Below are 21,207 nucleotides of genomic sequence, written 5' to 3'. Positions count from 1 at the left end.
ATTAATAAATCTCAAAGAGTACTAATAAAACTATTAGACATCAGTTCACAGGTTCTCCTAGTCAGCAGTTACATTATAATCAATGCTGAAATTACAGTTGGCTAAAAAGGCACTACATATGAAACTTAAATTACCCCGTGATAGTTACTAGGGCACAATCTGTATTTGTCTCCAAGCCTTCTTCCTTCCCACCTTTCCTTCCTTCCTTCCTTCCTTCCTTCCTTCCTTCCTTCCTTCCTTCCTTCCTTCCTTCCTCCTTCCTTCCTTCCTTCCTTCCTTCCTTCCTGCCTTCCTTCCTCCCTCCTCCCTCCCTCCCTCCTCCTCTTCCTTCCTTCCTTCCTTCCTTCCTTCCTTCCTTCCTTCCTTCCTTCCTTCCTTCCTTCCTTCCTTCCTTCTTCCTTCCTCATAATGGAATAAACCTCTTCTGTCATCAGTTTAAACCATCCTCTGGCCTTCTTTTAGTCTATTCATGACTTTATCACAGGATGTCCATTATAAAGTAGACATTCTTTTTTAAAATATTCATTTTCTGAGTCTTACAATAATGCTGTTTTTATGAATTGCTCCTAATTCCCTGCCTCCGTCGTTCACCCAATATCTTTGTCTTTCTCAAGATCTTGCTGAATCTGGATGTGTCCCTATCTCTCTCGAAAGTCTTGGCCAAGCTCACTTTTCTCATCCAACCCTTATATAATGTACCTTTAACATGCTTCTGAAAAAAAAATACACCTCATTTACAAACAAATGCAAATGAAACAACACTGAATTACCATTTTTTGATTGATCAAATGGTCAGAGATTTTCATAATAAAGATAATTAGTTTTTGGTGTGGGAGAGGTTTCATGGAGATAGGTACTCTCCTACTACTGAAAGGAGTATAAATGCTTACAGCCTTTCTGAAGGACATTTCAGCAGCACTTATCAAAAGCCTTTACAAACTGGTGCAGCCACTATGGAAACACTATGGAGGTTCCTCAAAAAATTAAAAATAGAACTACCTTATGACCCAGTAATTCCGCTTCTGGGCATTTATCTGAAGACATCCAAAACACTAATTTGAAAAGATACACGTATTCCTATGTTCATTGGAGCATTATTTGCATTAGCCAAGATATGGAAGCAACCTAACTACCCATCAATAGACAATTAGATAAAGATGTAGTACATATATACAATGGAATAATACTCAGCTATAAAAAAGAATGAAATCTTGCCATCTGCAACAACAGGGATGGACCTAGAAGGTATTATGTTAAGTGAAATAAGTCAGACAGAGAAAGACAAATACCATATGATTTTACTCATATGTGGAATCTAAACAATAATATAAATGAACAACTAAAAACAGAAACAGACTCACAGAGAACAAACTGATGGTTGGTTGCTCAATGGGAAGTGGTAGAAGTGAATGGAAGAAGTACAGTTGGTAGTTACAAAATAGTCATGGGGATGTAAAGTACAGCATACGGAATATAGTAAATAATATTGTAATAACTATGTACTCGACTTATTGGGGGGATCACTTCATAAATTATATAAATGTTGACCACTATGCTATATTCCTGGAACTAATATAATATTGAATGTCAACTGTAATAGAAATAGATTTTTTAAGCCTTTAAAATATATTCATACCCATTGATCCAGGAATTCTATATCTAGGACTTTATCTTGAGCTATAATTAACTAAGAAGATGCATAAAACTAGAGGTTCAATTAGAGCATGTTTATAAATAATGTACAGGTGAGGAAAATTGGAAACGAGCGAATATCCAATAGTAGGAAATTGATTGACTTAGTACACATTCAATGGAATGACATGTAATCATTTTTAATGTTAAAAAAGTATATTTAATGATGTGGAAAAATATTTACATGTGTGAAGTGGAAAAACCCAGTTACAAAACAATAATTATAATCCCATTGTAATTAAAATCGAATAGAAAAGTCTGGATATATATATATATATATATATATATATATGAAAGCGGAAATAATGGTTATCTCTGATTTTTGTTTTATATTTTGCTTGCCTGTGTTTTCAAATTTTCTGCAATTATTTCTATAATTTTTAATGTTGTCTTTTAAAAAAATCATGAATCATAAATCTCATTATAATCACTTGCCCATTTATAAGCCTTTAGTAGTTCTTCATTATCCCTAAGGTAAATTCAAACTCATTAGTATGGCATTCAAAGCTTTTTACATTCCAGATCCTACCTTTCCAGCTATCTCTAGCTACATAACCTAACTCTGTACAGAACTATTTGTCATGCTCTGAAGACGCTATATAAACTGCTCTTCATGCTTTTACTTATATGTCTTTGCTTATATGTTCCCTTTGCCAGGAATGCCTTTTCCTGTTTGTCTACCTATTTAAAATCTTATTGTCTTACAAAGTACAGTTCTCTCTGTATATATTGCTACCATGTCATTTCTTTTAAACTATTTTATTATGACCTGTTTATATATCATTTCTGAGCTTTTTGAGGGAAGTGACCATTTCTTATTCATCTTTGTACTGCTGTTTGCCCACATATTACCTGGCATATAATTAGTTCTCAGGAAATGTAGGATTAATAAATGAGTGAGGCCTCTTCCTTTAGGCAGTTAGTTGCTACCTCCACTGGGTTCCCATAGTACCTGTTCAGAAAGAGGTACAACATTTTATTATCCTAGTTGTGTATCCCTTTCTACACCATACTACTGTGCTGAGGCTTCAAGGTAGCTCTTTGAAGATAATGTCTATGACTTACTCAATTTTATAATCCTTCAAAGATAAGATACAGTTTCTGGTACACAGTAGATGTCAGATTGAATTTGAAGAACGGAATTAGAAAACAGACCCCCTTTCTCAAGCATGAATTTTCCTGATTTGAAAATTTTACCCAACCAAACTATTTCTTCTCATCTGGTAGAGCATGTGCCTACAGCCTGTGCTCGGGTTGATGCCCTACGTTCCCATGGTTATCCAAAGGAGGCCCTCAGACTCACGGTGGCCATTATCAATACTCTGAGGTTGCAACAGCAGCGGCAGCTGGAAATCTACAAGCATCAAAAGAAAGGTACAGTGCTTAGGAGCCATCTTAACTCCTCAGGCTGAGGCTGATAAAGATCCTCAGGGACTACAAGGTGTCATATTTAATGTTCATTAAGTTTCATGGCGTGGTATGGGCTATAGGATTCCTGGTCATTCTACTTGCTATGTGGAATGCCTTACTTCATCTCTGTTTTTTTGTCTATAAAACAGGAATAATAATGCCAGCATGCCAACATCAGAGGGCAGTTGGTAGGCCCACTAAAATCTGATATGTGAAGACCCTTTTTAAACTATAAAGCTGTATCTAGATATGTGCGCTGCCAGCAAGGAGACTAAATGCAGACCACAGCCAGCTGTGATGGCTGATAAGCTTGTAACCAGTCCTATCAACCCAAGGCAAGACAATGAGGGAAGCTTTCTTCGAGTGTCAGGGCCAAGTCCTGAAAGAGACTGATGAGGAGAGCCAGGCAGGGACAGAGAACAATTTGTCTCTACCACTCTCTAAAACTTTGACCTGCTTGTTTCCAGAGCTGTTGCAGAGAGGAACCACAACCATCACAAACCTGGAAGGCTGGGTGGGCCACCCCCTGGATCCCATTGGCTGCCTTTTTCTTACTTTGACTGAGGCCTGCCGTCTGAATGATGACAGCTATCTGGAAGCATCAGGTATGGGGGTCAGCCTAGGGCAGCCCAGAACTGCCCTTGCTTGGCAGCCCTCTCCTTCCTGCCAGATCTGTTCTACCCCTCTACCCCTCATGTAGCCTTTTTGTTCCTCTTACCCAAACTGGACCTCCTCTGAGAGGTTTCCTTAGGCTTCTCTTTCCCACCCTCCTTTCCTACCCTGTGGACTAGCCCTGACCTACTCTCACATTTTACCTTACTACCTTCCTTTGCCTCTTTCACTTCCTGTGAATGCCTAAAGAGTATGATCCAAGGGAAATAATAAGGGGTAGAAGGATTTTAGAAGTCAGAGGCTAAGTACTCAGGAGTGGTCTTGAAGTGGAAAAGAACTTCCATCAAGAGTGTGTTTATCTTGTCTACAGCCATGCCACCCTGAACATGCTTAATCCCATCTGATCTTGGAAGCTAAGCAGGGTCAGGCCTCATTAGTACTTGGATGGGAGACCACCCAGGAAGACCAGGTGCCATAGGTGTAAAAAGAAAAAATAAATGTATTGTCTCTTGCAATTGTATAATGTCATGTTTCCTTTGAACTTTCTTCTTCATAATTGGTTTTGTACCAATTGTACAAATGAGAAATAGAAAAGAAGTAATTTAGTAGAGGCTCAAAGTAGCAAAGACTAGAGACAGAATTGATTCTTCCCTCCTTTATGTCATCACTGTATTGTATACATACATCTATTATGGTATTTAGCACACGGCATAACAACTTGTTTGCAAGTGAGTATATCTCATTAGGAGATCAGCTCCTTGAAAGCGGAAATTATGACTGATTTATCTTTATCATCCTAGCAGTTAGTGCAATAACTCCCAACTAATAGTCTTCCATAAAAACTTACCAGATGGATGAAAGGGAAAAGGAAAGAAACCAAAACCCTGGCTTTTAAACCTATGCTTTTTTCCTGAAACTTTGAACCCAAAGGTGTAGTGTATAAAGTAGTAATAACAGAGAAGTTGCAAGTGTTATAAAAGTAATAGTAACTGGGTAGATTCAGATTCCTCTGGATAGAGATACAAAGGGTAGCCCCAGTCCAAGCTAGGGCTGCCCTTATCTCCCCTCTGATCCCCTGATCCATGTTTGGTCTGTTTCATCTGCACAGTGACACTTGGATCTGGAAAGCCTGAGGTTGCACTTGGAATTTATTCACTACTGACCTATACTTAGCTCCTTCCATACAGCAGACCCTAGAGACATACTTAGGGCAATAAGATAAAGTTTTTTCCCTTTTAAGATGTTCACACTCTAGTGAAAGAGAGACACAAAAACATAACTGTTATTATATAATATGCGAGCAAAAGATTAGTATAAGATTTTATACTTCTCCAACCAGCCCAGCCAATTCATATATTAGGAAAGAGCTAGGAATCTTTGAGGCTCTGTGTAACCTTTTTTCCAGTGTATCTTCCTTATTGCTCTGGGATTTTGACTCAGCTTCCCTGTGATAGCTGCTGACTAAGCTGTATCCTAAAGTGGGGGGGATTGAGGAAGAGATGAATTCTATGGGGTCTGACCTAAGGAATCTGATGACCTCTTGCCCTCAGATATAAATGAAAGCAGACCCCCTGTGTACCAGCATGTACCCGTGGCTGCAGGCTGCCCAAACAGCAGTGAATCCTTCCTGTCATTGGCCCTGGAAGTTGCTCTGATGGGGATGGGTCAACAGAGAGTGATGCCTGAAGGCCTCTATGCACAAGACAAGGTGTGCCGCAATGAGGAGCAGCTCCTGAGTCGACTCCAGGAACTGCAGCTGGATGATGAACTAGTGCAAACATTGCAGAAACAGTGCATCTTACTACTAGAAGGTAAATAGAGAGGGGCTATTACCACGTTGTCTTTGTCCTGTGACTCAGGGTTCCCCTCTATAATAGAGCACAGGTACAGAAACATTTTTGACATTAAAGTGTACTGAAAGTTCCAAATATATGTGGAATCCTAAGGCTCAAATCTGGGCTGGCAAGTAGAAGCATACAGAAAAACAACTAGCTGACTTATCTTCTTCCTGCAGGAGGTCCCTTCAGTGGTTTGGGAGAAGTCATTCACCGAGAGAGTGTTCCCATGCATACCTTTGCCAAGTATTTGTTCTCAGCTCTGCTGCCTCATGATCCAGACCTGTCCTATAAATTAGCCTTACGTGCCATGAGGTGGGTAGCCTTTTCCTAGCCCAGTTGCCTCTACCAAAGCAGAATTCTTTGAAGCTCTTTTTCTTTATCTCACTTTTGTCGCTTTTCCTCTTTCTATTCTATTGGACCTGCCACCAAGCCTGCCCTAAATTAGCTTAGACATTTTCATATGATCTAGCATTCCTATCTGGGATGCCTTGCTGGTGACTCACTTGGCTTCCTGTCTATACTCTTGGTGGGTCATCTTGAAGCTCCTGAGTTTTTAATAGATATGTAGCACCCAAGATCTGAGTCTCCCTGTTTGCAGCGAGTTAGGCAGCCTGAGATGAGATTTGAGCCCTTCAATGTCTCACCTGAGTCATGGTTCCCAGGAATAGGTCACCAGATGCATCTGGGGGAGATAGAAATAAGTCTTTCTATACCAAGACTTGAAAACAATAAGCTATGGGCATCTTGTTTCTAAACTAGAGAAGGATCCTTGGTTCAGGCAAGTGGACCTCAAAGATATAGCAGACCACACGGAAGAATTTTAGTCAGACCATAAGGCTGTGAGAGTCCCTCACTTCAATTAGAAAAGAACTACTGAGGATTCCTTGACATATATTTCTTATACTTTAAAAAATAATCTTATGGCTCTTGAACTGCTTTTCAAATCTATTTGCAGTAAGGACTATTCAGCTTGAGCTCTACAAGTGCCCAGGTACTTACCTCATACAGAGTACAGTATTCTAGGTTTTAAAATTTTCAAAGTTCTTGGTTAACCTTTTTCTGCCCATTTACTCCCTGCAAAAAATAAGCTTCTCTAAGATGGCTCAGAATGGCAGGAGTCTGGATGGTGGCTGATGACTCTCCCTCGGTCTTCTAGGTTACCTGTTTTAGAAAACTCAAATTCTGCAGGCGACACTTCCCACCCTCACCATATGGTGTCTGTGGTGCCCAGCCGTTATCCTCGCTGGTTCACACTTGGACACCTGGAATCACAGCAGTGTGAACTGGCCTCCACCATGCTGACTGCTGCCAAAGGTAAGCATAAATAGACTTTAGGCTCCAGCACTCCCACTATGCTGGCCCAGTCATGGCCCTACCAGGGTCTTGGCCTGCAGTTTCCTGAACAAGAGAAGCTGTTCATCCTCCCTTGACCTCTTAGACTGATAGGGATCCTCACTTTGATTGCTGCCATGAGAATGAGCCCCTGGGTCCAGTCCAAGTTTTTCCCTAGTTACTAATTATAGGATCCTGAGTACACAGAATGAGATCATCTTTAAGGTAACTTCTAAATCTACACTTTCATATGATAAAGCCACTTTACCTTTCCAAGCCTAGGTTCAAAATCTATAAAATGGGTATCGCCGTCAATGACCTATCAGCCTCCCGAGGCCATTGGAAGAGCCAATGAAGTGATGACCAAGATGGAGCTGCATATCTCTTATAGATATGACAGTTTGTGATTTTTCCAGGGTCCTCATGAAACGACAGGCAGCCCAAAATGACTTTCAGGCTTTCAAGTTCACATACTCCCTGTTAACTATTGAGGTTTCACCACAAAGAGAAATGAAAATAAGCCCTCGAGAAGCTATAATAAAATACTAGCTACCCATGAACTGTGAGTATTTGTCTGATGCCTGGAAACTACACAGATTTTTTAAAGCTTTTTTTTTATTATTAAAAATAACTTGGTCGCATCTTCTTATTGCTCAAAAAATGCATGTTCATTGTAGGAAAGGTAAAAGGTACGGATAAATTAATATAAAAATGATCAATAAACCAATAGAAAAACTGAACAAAAGATATAATCAGGCAGTTCATAGGAAAAGAAAGATACGAATGACTTTTAAAAAATTAAGATGCCTGGCTTCCCTTGAGAAGTACAAATTAAAATTACCCTGAGATAACATTTTTAACCAATTTTATTAGATAAAATCAATAAATTTGATAATGGGCATCTGTGTGGGGAGTGGTGGTGGCAGTAGCCTGACATGGAATGTCAGATTCAGAGCAGGCTAAGGATGACTGCAAATCCAAGATACTCAATGAACCTCAAGCACAAGAAATGTGAAAAAAGTCATATCATAATGAAATTGCTTAAAACCAGTGATAAAAGAGAAACGAAAGCAACTAGAGAAAAAAAGACCACGTTACTTATAAAGGACAAAAGATAAAGATGAGATCAAGTTTCTCATTAAGCCAGAAGACAGTGAAAAAAGTACTTTAAAGTATTTTTTAAAAAACTGTCAACCTAGAATTCTATACCAGTGAAAATATCTTTCAAAAACAAAGGTGAAATAAAAACTTTTTCATAGAACCACAATTGAATTAGAAATCAATAATAAAAGATTATATAGAAAAATCACCAAATTTTTATAAATTAAACCACACACTTCCCTATAGCTCACTGGACAAAAGGAGACAAAGAGTACAAGAAAATAAGAAAATGTTTAAAACTAAAAATAAAAACACAATATATCAAAATTTGTAGAATGCAACCAAAACTTATCTAGAAGGAAATTTTTAGCACTAAATACCTATATTTGAAAAGAAGAAATGTTTCAAATCAGTGATCTCAGTTTCCACCTTAAGAAACCAAAAAAAAGAAGAGCAAATGAAACCCAAAGCAAGCAGAAGAATTAGTAAAGATCAAAACATAAATCGATGAAGTAGAATACAGAAAAACAGTAAAGAAATCAATGAAACCAAAAGCTGGCTCTTTGAAAATAAAATAAAATTGAAATCTGTCCAGATAATCAAGAAGAAAAGAGAGAAGACAAAAATTACCAATATAAAGAATGAGACAGGTGGCATCACAACAAATTCTAGAGACATTAAAATGATAACAAGGGAATATTGTGAACAATTGCATGCCAATAACATAAATGAGGTGAACTAATTCCTTGAAAGACAAAAACTACCAAAACTCACTCAAGAATAAATAAAAATGATCTAGGCATATACTCAAAAGAATTGAAAACATGGACTCAAACAGCTACTTGTACACCAGTGTTCATAGCAATACTATTCACAGTAACCAAAACTTGTCTGTCAACAGATGAATGAATAAAGAAACTATGATTTATATAGTCAGTGGACTATTATTAAGGCATAAATAAAGAATGAAGTTCTGATACATGCTACAACATAGATGAACCTTGAAAACATTATGTTAAGTGAAATAAGCCAGACACAAAAGGACAAATGTTGTATGATTCTACTTATTTGAGTACTTACAATAGCTACAGTGAAAAACATCAATGGATACTATGCTAGTGGGTGAACAATGGTGAGGTACAGGATGTTTTCATAGTCTCAAAGTATCTCTCCATAACATACTTATCAATCATAAAGGAAAAAGATATAACTCTACTGTAGAGTGGAGAAACCTGGCAGATAACACTTTGATAAAATGGCCACAGTTGATGCTCATAAATTCATAGAAACAGAAAGTAGAAGAGAAATTCATAGAAACAGAGTAGAGAGCCTGGAGAAATGAGTTGTTTAATGAGTATAGAGTTTCTATTTGGGATGATGAAAAAGTCTGAAACTGCATAGTGGTGATGGTTATAAAACATTGTGAATATACTTACTGTCACTGAATTGTACCCTTAAATGGTTAAAATGGTAAATTACTATTATTATTATTATATATATTTTACCATAATAAAAAAGTAAATGGAAATTAATTTCAAAGAAATTGAATTTGTAAATTGAATTTGTAGTTAAAAACCTTTCCACAAAGAAAAATACAAGCCTAGATAGCTTCACTGATAAAGCCTACCAAACATTGAAGGAACACATAACAATTCTATACAAACTCTTCCAGAAAATGGAAGAGGAGGAAATATTTTCCAGCTCAATCTGTGAAGCATTACCCTGATACCAAAACCAGATAAAAATCATAAGAAAAACTACAAACTAAAACCCTTGGGAGCATAAGTGCAAACATTCATAATAAAAATTTTAGCAGATTGAATCCAATAATGTGTAAAAAAGGATAATATGTCATGACCAAGTAGGGTTTACTCCAGGAATGTCAGGTTGGTTTAACACTCAAAAATCGATCACTTAATCCACCATTCTTATAGAGTGAAAAAGAAAACACATATGATCATCTCAATAATACAGAAAAAGCATTTGGTAAAATCTAACATTCCTAATAAAAACAATAAAACTTTCAACAAACTAAGAATATAGGGGAACATACTCAACATGATTAAAGAGCATCTATAATACAGCTACCCTTATACTTAATGGTAAGAGATTGAATCCTTTCTTCCTAACGTAAGAAAAAAGGTAAAAATGTTTGCTTTCACCACTTCTATCCAACATTATACTTGTGGTTCTAAGTCAGTGCAATAAGACAATGAAAAACAAAAGATAGATTAGAAAGGAAAAAGTAAAACTGTCTTTATTCTCTGATGACGTGGCCATCTATGTAGAAAATCCTCTGGAATGTCCATGTCCAAGAAGCTATTAGAACTAATAATGAGTCTAGCAGGGTTATAGGCTAAAAGGTCAATATACACAATCAATATGCCAGCAGTGAACAATCAGATACTGAAATTTTTTAATTATCATTATAATAGCATCAAGAAAATATGAAATATTTGAGAATAAATGTAACAAAAGCTGCGCAAGATCTATACAGTGAAAATCATATTGCTGAGAGAAATTAAAGAAGACCTAAATAAATAGAAAGGCATACTGCATTCATGGATTGGAAGACTCAGTATTGTTAAGATGTTGATTCTCTACAGATTGATGTATAGATGCAATACAATCCCATTCAAAATTCCAACAGGCTTTTTCTGGATAGAAATGGATCAGCTGATCCTAAAATTCATATGGAAATGTAAAGGACTTGGAGTAGCCAAAAACAACTTTGCAAAAGAAAAAGTGATATATATAACTAACACTACTTATTTTCAAGACTCATTATAAAGCTATAGTAAGTAATAATAGCGTTATCGGTATAAAGATAGATAAATGAATCAATGAAAAAAATATAGAGTCCCAAAGTAGATCCACACATGTGGCCAGTTTGTTTCAATAAAAAGCAAAGCCCATTCATTTAAGAAAAATGATACTTTTCAAAAATAATACAACATAAAAATTAACATAATGGATTGCAGACCTAAATATAATAGCTAAAAGTATAAAAAATTTTAAAGAAAACATGGGAAAAAATGATTTTCATTTTTAGTTAGGCAAAGATTTCTTATCTATAACACTGAAAGCACAATCCATAACAGAAAAAATAATAAATTGGACTTACCAAAATCAAGAACTTCTGGTCTATGAAAATCACTACTGAAAATGAAAAGACAAGCCACAGACTAGGAGAAATATTTACAAATCACACATCTCGTAAAGGACTTGCATCCAGAATATGTAAAGAACTCTCAAAATTCAATGATAAGAAAATGAGCAACCCATTTTTCTAAGTGAGCGAAGATAGGAGACACTCCACCAAAGAAGCTATTCCGATGAAAAATAAGCACACATAAAGATGCTCAATATCATTTGTCCCTAGGGAAATGGATATTAAAAATACAATAAGAGAATGGATGAAATTTAAAAAACAAAAAACTGACCATTGCAAGGACTGTCAAAGATATGGAGCAACTGGAGCTCTCATACATTGGCAGGTAGGAACATATATAACACAAACACTTTGGGAATCTGACAATTTTTTTTTAATTTTTATATTTTTATTTTTTTCAATTATGGTAGACATATAGTATTATATTAGTTTCAAGTGTATAGCACAATTATTATACATTTCTATAACTTCCAAAGTAATCACCTTGATAAATCTAGTTACCCATCTGACCCATACATAGTTATTATAACAATACTGACCATGTTTCCACATGCTATACTCTACATTCACATGACTATTTTGTAACTACCAATTTATACATCTTAATCCCTTCCCTCCTTCACCCAGACCCCCACTCCTCCAATCTGGCAACCATCAAAATGTTCTCTATATCTCTGAGCTTGTTTCTGTTGTTTATTCTGTTCTCGAGATTCCACATATAAGTGAAATCATATGATATTTGTCTTTCTCTGTCTTACTTACTCCACTCAGCATAATACCCTCTAGGTCCATTCATGATGTTACAGATGGCATGATTTGATTCTTTTTTATGGCAGAGTAACATTCCACTATATATATGTAACACCTCTTCTTTATCCATTCATCACTGACAGACACCCTGGTTGCCTCCATATCTTGGCTATTAGAAATAATGCTGCAATGAACATGCACATGGATGCACATGTCCCTTCAAAGTAGTGTTTTAGGTTTCTTTGGGTAAATACCCAGAAGTGATCCCTAGGTCCTTCTTTATCTCTTGTCATAGCTTTTGTTTTAAAGTCTGTTTTGTCTAGTATTAGTATTGGTACCCCAGCTTTTTTTTCCATTTTAATGAAATACCTTTTTCCATCCCTTTACTTTCACTCTGTGTCAGTATGTCTTTCAATCTGATGTGAATCTCTTGTAGACAGCCTTTCTAAGGGTTTCATTTTCATCCATTCTGTCACCCTGTGTCTTTCGATTACAGCATTTAATCCATTTACATTTAAACTAATTGTTGCTAGGTATGTAGTTATTGCCATTTAATTATTCATTGTATATGTGTATGTATGTATGTAGGTAGGTAGGTATGTATGTGTCTTCTTAAAGAACTCCCTTTAACGTTTCTTATAATACTGGTTTGGTGGTGATGAACTCCTTTAGCTTTTTGTCTGGGAAACTCTTTATCTGTCCTTTTATTCTGATATCTTTGCCGGATAGAGTAATCTTGGTTGCAAGTCCTTTCTTTTCATCACTTTGGCTATTTCCTGCCAATCCCTTCTGGTCTGCAAAGATTTTGTTTAGAAATCAGCTGACAATCTTATAGGGAGCTCCGTCATGGGTAACTAACTGCTTTCTCTTGTTGCTTTTTAAGATTCTTTGTCTTTTGGTATTTTAATTATGTCTTGATGTGGGTCTCTTTGGATTCATTTGGGACTCTGTGCTTCCTGGTCTTGTATATCTGTTTCCTTCCCAGGTTAGGGAAGTTTTCTGTCTTTATTTCTACAAATAGGTGTTCAATTCCTTGCTCATTCTCTCTCCTTCTGGTACCCCTATGATGCAAATGTTGGTATGCTTGATTTTGTCTCAGAGGCCCCATAACTATCCTCATATTTTTGGATTTTTTTCTTTTTCCTATTCTGATTTAGTGTTTTCTGATATATGATTTGCAAATATTTTTCCAATTAAGCAGGTTACTTTTCATTTTGTTGATGGTTTCCTTTGCTGTGCAGAAACTCCATCTGATGTAATCCTATGTGTTTATTTTTGCTTTTGTTGTTTATACTTTTGCTGCCAAATTAAAAAATCATTGTCAAAACCTATATCACGAAGCTTACCCTATGTTTATGATTTCTGGTCTTATGTTCAAGTCTTTAGTACATTTTAAACTAATTTGAGTGTATGTGGTAAGATAGTGGTCCAGGTTCATTCTTTTACATGTGGTTGTCCAGTTTTTCCCAACATCATTTATTGAAGAGACTATCCTATTATATATTCTTGGCTCTTTTGTCATATAGTTATTGACCATATATGTATGGCTTTATTTCTGGGCTCTCTGTTTCTTCCTTTGATCCATGTATCTGTTTTTATGCCTATATCATATTGTTTTAATTACCATAGATTTATAATATAATTTGAAATCAAGAAACATGATGTCTCCAGCTTTATTCTTTCTCAAGATTATTTTGGCTATTTAGATTTTTTTGTGGTTCCATACAAATTTTAGGATTGTTTGCTCTATTTCTGTGAAAAATCACTTTGGAATTTTGAATTTTAAGAGGGATTGCATTGAGTGTGTAGATTGTTTTGGGTAGTATGGACATTTTAACAATAGTAATTCTTCCAATCCATGAGCATAGATTTTCATATATTTCCTTCTTCAATTTATTTGCTTCTTTAACTTTTTCCCATAATGTCTTGCAGTTTTCATTATACAGGTGTTTCACCTCCTGGGTTAAATTTATTCCTAGGTTTTTATGCAATCATAAATGGAATTGTTTTCTTCACTTCTCTTTTTGATAGTTTGTTATTAATGTCTATAAATGCAATAGATTCTTGTGTACTGATTTTGTATCTCGAAACATTACTGAATTAATTTATAGTTCTAACAGTTTTTGATGGAGTCTTTAGGATTTTCCGTATTACTATCATGTCATCTGCAAATAGTGACAGCTTTAGTTCTTCCTTTCCAATTTAAATGCCTTTTATTTCTTTTTCTTACCTAATTGCTCTGGCTAGATCTTTCAATACCATGTTGAAGAAAAGTGGTGAGAGTGAGCATCTTTGCCTTGTTCTTAATGTTGGAGGAAAAGCTTTCAGCTTTTCATCATTGAGTATGATGTTAGCCTTTATTATGTTAAAGTATGTTCCCCTATACCTGTTAATCTTTGAGAGTTTTTATCATAAATGGATGTTTAATTTTGTCAAATACTTTTTCTGAATCTATTAAGATGATCATACGATTTTCATTCTTCATTTTGTAAATGTGGTATATTCTGTTCGCTAATTTGCATCTGTTGAACTAACCTTGCTACACTGGAATATGTCCTACTTGATCAAGGTGCATGACCCTTTTAATGTATTATTGAATTTGATTTGCTAATATATATTTTTTAAATTATTTATTTTTATGGTGACCTTGTTTAATGAAATCCAATGAGTTTTAGCTGTACACTTTAACAGTAAGGCATATATATATTCACACTGTGTGTTCACCTCCCTTACTTAGATTTCTTTCTGTCACCACATATTTGACCCCGTCTAGCTTCCCCCTTCTCCACCCCTTACCTTCTGGTAACCACTAGTCTAAAATCCATGTCCATGAGTCTCTGTTCTGTTCATTTGTTGCTTTTAGGTTTATATCCCACATGTAAGTGATATCATGTGATTTTCAACTTTTTCTAACTGGCTTATTTCACTTAGCATGATTATCTCGAGGTCCATCCATGTTGTCACAAATGGCAGTATTTCATCTCTTCTTATGGCTGAGTAATATTCCATTATATATATGTACCATAGCTTTTTTATCCAGTTGTCTGTTATAGGACACTTCGGTTGTTTCCATGTCTTGGCCACTGTGAATAATGCTGCTGTGGACATCGATGTGCAAATATCTTTTTAGATATGGGTTTTCAGGGGTAAATATGTATCATATGGTTGATCAATTCTTAGTTTTTTGAGGAAACTCCGTGCTGTTTTCCACAGTGGCTGTACCAATTTTCGGTCCCACCAGGAGTATATGAGGTTCCTTTTTCTCTGCATCCTCTCCAACACTTGTTACTTGTCCTGTTGATAACAGCTATTCTAACAAGTGTGAGATGGTATCTCATTGTGGTTTTGATTTGCACCTTCCTAATTCCTAGCGATGTTGAACATCTTTCCACGTTTGCTGGCCATTTGTTTGTCCTCTAGAGAGAAGTGTCTGTTCAGGTCCTCTGCCCATTTTTTGATTGGATTGTTTGTTTTTTTGTTGTTATTGAGTTGTATGAGTTCTTTGTATACTTTGGATATTAGGCCCTTATCAGAGGCATTGCTGGCAAATATATTTTCCCATTCAGATGGTTGTCTCTTTACCTTGTGTTGACAATTTCTTTTGCTGAGCAGAAGCTTTTTAGTTTGATGTAGTCCCATTCATTTATTTTAGCTTTTACCTCTCTTGCTTTTGAGATCAAATTCACAAAATCCTCTTTAAGTCCAAGGTCCTTGAGTTTAGTTCCTATGTTTTCTTCTATGCATTTTATTTTTCAGGTTTTATATTCAGGTCTTTAATCCATTTTGAGTTAATTTTGGTGTGTGGTGATAGACAACAGTCTAGTTTTATTAGCTAATATTTTTTTTAGGATTTTTGCATCTACATCTATCAGGGATACGGAACTGTAATTTTCTTTTCTTGTGGCATCCTTGACTGGATTTGATATCAGGGTAATTCTGGCCTTATAAAATGACTTTGGAAGAGTCTCCTCCTCTTCTATTTTTTGTAAGAGTTTGAAAAGATCGATATTAATCTTCTTTGAAAGTTTGGGAGAATTTACCAGGGAAACCCTCTGGTCCTGGACTTTTGTTTTTTGGGAAGTCTTTGTTTACTGAGTCAATCTCCTTACTAGTAATTGGTCAGTTCGGTTTTCATTTTTAATAACCAAAACCTTGTAATAACCCCAAACTGGAAACAGTCAAATATCCATCAATAGATGAATGAATAAACAAACTGTGATATAAGCATATAATGGAATACTACTCAGTAATGAAAAGGAATGAACTACTGATACACTGTACAACATGCTTGAATCTCAAAATAATTATGCTAAGTGAAAGAAGCCAGACCAAATAAAAAACAATACATATTTTATTATACCATTTATGTATAATTTTAGAAAATGCACACTATAGTGATAGAAGGAAGATCAGTGGGAATGGGAACTGGAGCAAGCTAGAATGGAAAGGAAGAAGAGATTACCAAGGGTCACAAGGAAACTTGGGGATGATAGATATTTCATTATCTTGATTGTGGTGATGATTTCTTGGGTGTATAGATTTGCCAAAATTTATCAACCTGTACATTTTAAATATGTGCTGATTATTTCATGACGATTACCCTCAATAAAGCTGTAAATAAATATATAGGGAAGTAATGATAGTAACTAATTATAAAATAAGTATCCATGAGTTTTATACTGATATGAATAAATAAATGCGTAGGGTGAAATTGCCAACTGATGATTGCAAAAAAAAAAAATGATAAAAATAAGAATATACTAATTTGCAACCATGTAATACTTCACTCAGCCTAGAAATATCAATGGCTATTAAAACTAGTAGATAAACATTCGATAGGGATATTTACAGTCTCAAAGTAACTCCCCACAAAATACTTGTTAATCATAAAGGAAACACATATAACTTTACAGTAGAGGAACCTAGCAGATATCACTTTAATCAAGTAATCACAGTTTAATACCACCAGTAATGCGTCAAAGTCAGTGTCATATATCACCTGTCAGGAAGCAATAAGAACTCAGCATCACTTCTGTGATACTGTAGCCAAAAATGTAAGTCTTCATCTAATCATGAGAAAATATCAGGAATACCCAGATTGAAGGACATACTACAAAATAACTTGTCTAATCTGCAAAAAGTGTCAATGTCAGGGGAAGACCGAAGAATTTTTCCAAATTGGCAAAGACTAAAGAGATGTGACAGACTAAATGTAACATACGTGATCTTCTATAAAATTATTTTGCTATAAAGTACATTATTGGGACAATTGGTGAAACTTGAATTGGGTCTGTGATGGATGGTAGTAATATATCAATATTAATTTCCTGATTTTGATTATTGTGTTTTCAGTATGTAGAAAAGTGTCCTCCTCATTTGCCAGAAATATAGTCTACAGTATGGAATTCAAGTCAGTTACTTACTTTTAAATGGTTCAGGGGTAAGAAAAGGTCTCTCTATTATTCTTGAAACTATTTTGTATGTTTGAAATTCAAAATAAAAGAAAACATTTTGACAAAGGAATTTGCAAATTTGTGGAGTGGAAGTATAGATTTGTAATCTTTTGTGGAAGGCGATTTGTCATATCTGTTAAAATTACAATGCATGTATCCTTTGACCCAGCAATTTCACTTCCAGGATTTTATCTTACAAATATTTTGTACAAATGTGAAATGATGTTTGTACAATGTTATTTACTCCAACATTATTTGTAATTGCAAAATATCTGAAACATTCTAAATATCCATAAATAGAAGACTGATTAAATTTATTTCTTTGGGTCCAAAATTCTCTTACATGGAATTAAAAACTCTGAAAAGCTTCAAAAATCTAAACTTTTTGTAAATTTCACAGCAAAACCTGACCTCATATGACATGAGGCATTAGTTGTTTCTCAGCGCTCTTACCAGTCACATACATCTCTGCCTTTACCAATATTGTGTTGCCTTCTTTGTTTATGTTGTTATTTTGTCAGTGGAGTTTAATTGCTCTGTAAATATGTCCACAAAATTGAAAATACTCCTGTAGGTAAGAATAAGAAGAAAAGGAAGCATCTGTCATTATCAAGAGCATAAAAAATAGAGTTAGTGCAGAATCTTGATCAGGTGCATCTATGAGGCATCTTACTGAAGAATAAGGTATGGAAATTAACACGAGTTATGACCTGAAATAATAGAAAGACAAAGTGTTGAAGTTTTAAAGTTCAAAAATGACCATAACAAATAAAGAATAGAAAATTTTCAGAGGGCAAAAAATGAAGATGTTGACATGACCACGATTGAATAAATAAAACAATGAAGTGGTGCAAATATGCTACTCAATGGTTTGTTGCTCATGAAACAAACTAGAATATGCCATGAATGACTGAACATTTAAGGTGAGTATAGAATATCAGAAGATTGGCTGCAGAGGATGATGATATAAAATATCTGAACATCTATGATGAAGAAGCTTCTGCTTATCATGAAGGAGACAAAAATTGATATTGTTAAGAGAATTTTTAATGAAGATCTTAGTCCCAAACATGTACAGAGTGCTGATGAAATAGCTCTTTTCTGTCCTATATTATTTTATTTAAAAAATTTACAATAATTGATGAGCAAACAAGAGATTTTGAGGGCTCTAAGAACAGGTTGAAAGTTCTGGGATGTATCAATGCTTCAGACAGGTAAAGTTAGGAAAAGCCAACACCCAACATGTTTCAAAAGTTGTTCACGATTTGTTAGCATATCAACAAAAAACATGAGTAATCAAAGAAATATTTTCTAAAAAGCTCAGTAATTGGTACCAATGACATGAGCTCACAGGCTGGAATGAAAGAAAACATATTCTTGAACCACTGTTCCACATACAGTCCTTCTGAACTTCTTGTGATCAAGAAATTTTTGCCCCAACAAAGAGAAAATATAAATATTTATTTTTCTATTTTCATACTCTATACTTGTAGCAATTAATTTCCAAAGCTTCCTAAAGGAGTTATTGCAGCAGTTTTATCAGGCATACTTTAATGGTGCCATTTACACAGTTGCTGATGCTTGGAATGATTGATAAATATTGGGCAGATTCTTTGGCTTACAATAATGTTTGAAAGTGAATCTGTAGATAAAAAAGACTGAAAGATTTTGTGTCATTAATAAGAAGATATATAGTCTCATTAGTTACACCAAAAGTTTATTGGCAAAAAGTCTAAAGTCAGAGTCTTGCTATTCAAAAAGTATGGTCAGTGGACAAGCAGCATCAACATCACCTGGAAGCTTGTTAGGAATGCAAATTCCCAGACCCATCTCTAGACCTCCTGAATCAGAATCTATATGTGTGCAGCCCAAGAATCTATGTTTTAACAAATTCCATATGAGAGAATTATGCTCACCAAGGTTGTAGAAGCACTGAGTTAGAGCAAGCCGAAAGCAAAAAATACTGAATATTATAAGTTATGTACCTGTGGTACATTCTTTGCAGGATAGAAACATAGCTAAAATTGTGTTAATCCAAATAAACATGGGGCTAGTAGTGATGACAATGATGAGATGTAACACAAATGCAAAAAATCTTCATAGATAATGTGGGAGAAATGTTTGAGCAGTTAATTGGCCTTGAATAACATATATTCCTCAGTAAAAAAGAGATTATGGCTGCTCAATTAATTGAATAGACTGCTTATATAGAAATCCATATTAATAAGACACATTACCCTAGAATTACTCCTTTTTAATGGCCATCTATTGTTGTGTTACTTCATCATTAAAGAATCCCATTTTTAGCCCATTATTAAATTTGAAACTAATCTTTGATGACAATAATAGCAATGCTGATGAAGCCTTTTGTCCAAAATCCTCAAGGAACCAGATGTAACACATATTTATTCCATGCATATATATAGATAGTTAGTTTGATTTGAGGTTTTATTGAATGTTTTTCTTAGAAATAAAGAGTACCAAGTATTTATAGCCTATATCATACGATTTCAGTTATCAGTTTACTATTGTATTCATAAACTACAATATTAATTTTGCTCTTCATCCCACCTAGTGTGAATATTCATACATTCAGCATATAAATAGTGTTTAATTATGGGATGCTGCCTCAAGCCCACTGCAAATATTATACAAATTATCTTTCTGTAACTTAAGAAATTCTGAATTCCAAAATGCATTCAAAACCCTAAGGCTTTGAATAAGGAGTTGTGGACCTGTACATCCATAAATGGGATATTATACAGCCATTTAAAAGAACGAGAAGCTCTTTGTACTGTTATGGGATAAACACCAAGATATATTGATATGTGGGGGGAAATAACATGCAAATCTGTATATATTGTGCTACCATTCGTGGGGGTTTTTTTTAAAGAAGAGGAAATAGATCACATATTTCCTTATTATGCATAGACTATCCCATAATATTGGTTGCATATGGGGTTAGAAGTGGGTGAATGAGGGACAGGGGTAAGAAGAAGAAAGAAATTTTCATTATTTACCTTTTGTATCTGTTCAATATTGAACCATGTGAATATTTCCAAAATTTTAAGTTATAAGTGTCAATAAAATTTTCTCAAATTGAAACATAAATATAAAAAAAGAATAGGCAGGGGAACCCAGAACAGAATATCTGAGAACTATGGGACAATTAGAAAAGATATATAAGATATGCATAATAGGAACACCAGAAGAAGAAGAAAGAAAGGCACAGAAGAAATATTTAAAGTAATAATGGCTGAGAATTTTCCAAAGTTAGTGATGGACACGAAGAAACAGACCAGAAAGCTCAGAGAATACCAAGTGGTATAAATACCAAAAAATTTATTTCTACACATACAATATTCAAACTGCAGAAAACCAAAATAAAAATGTATATTGAAAGAAACTAGAGAATAAAATCACCATATCTATAGAGAAAAAAAGGATAAGAATTACATCAACCTCACAAACCACGCAAACAAGAGAGAGTGGAGTGAAATATTTAGTGTTGAAAGAAAAAACCTCCAACCTAGAATTCGGTATCCAAATAAATTATCCTTCAAAAGTAAAGGAGAAATAAATACTTTCTCATTAAAAATGAGAGAATTTATTGCCTGTGGACCCACCTTGCAAGAATTCCTTCAGAGAGAAGGAAAATAATATAGATCTGAAACTCAGATCTACATAAAGAAAGGAAGAGTGTTAGAGAAGGAATAAATGAAGATAAAATAAAACTTTTGGTGTTTTTTGCATTCTTAACTAAACTAATAGATAAATTCTCACTTAAATAGTAGCAATGCATGGGGTGATCATAGCTTAAATATAAGTGAAATGAATGACAGCAATA

General features: G+C 34.9%; 1 protein-coding gene and 1 pseudogene across 1 annotated transcript in view; both read left to right on the top strand.

Annotated features, from left to right (window-relative positions):
- ZSWIM5 (zinc finger SWIM-type containing 5) overlaps window positions 1–21,207 on the top strand; it is a 138,669-nt gene that overhangs the window by 107,687 nt on the left and 9,775 nt on the right. Inside the window, exons 7-11 of the mRNA XM_016123497.2 lie at window positions 2,920–3,066; window positions 3,570–3,707; window positions 5,265–5,525; window positions 5,729–5,864; window positions 6,709–6,866. Coding sequence (XP_015978983.1) covers window positions 2,920–3,066; window positions 3,570–3,707; window positions 5,265–5,525; window positions 5,729–5,864; window positions 6,709–6,866 — 840 coding nt within the window. The remainder of the gene's footprint in view (window positions 1–2,919; window positions 3,067–3,569; window positions 3,708–5,264; window positions 5,526–5,728; window positions 5,865–6,708; window positions 6,867–21,207) is intronic.
- On the top strand, window positions 4,077–4,195 carry LOC118605044 (annotated as a pseudogene).

This window comes from Rousettus aegyptiacus, unplaced genomic scaffold, assembly GCF_014176215.1.
Source record: "Rousettus aegyptiacus isolate mRouAeg1 unplaced genomic scaffold, mRouAeg1.p scaffold_m13_p_1, whole genome shotgun sequence".
In the NCBI taxonomy this organism is placed as follows: Eukaryota; Metazoa; Chordata; class Mammalia; order Chiroptera; family Pteropodidae; genus Rousettus; species Rousettus aegyptiacus.
The sequence above is the reverse complement of the archived record's forward strand: the minus strand, read 5'-3'. Positions and strand labels throughout refer to the sequence as shown.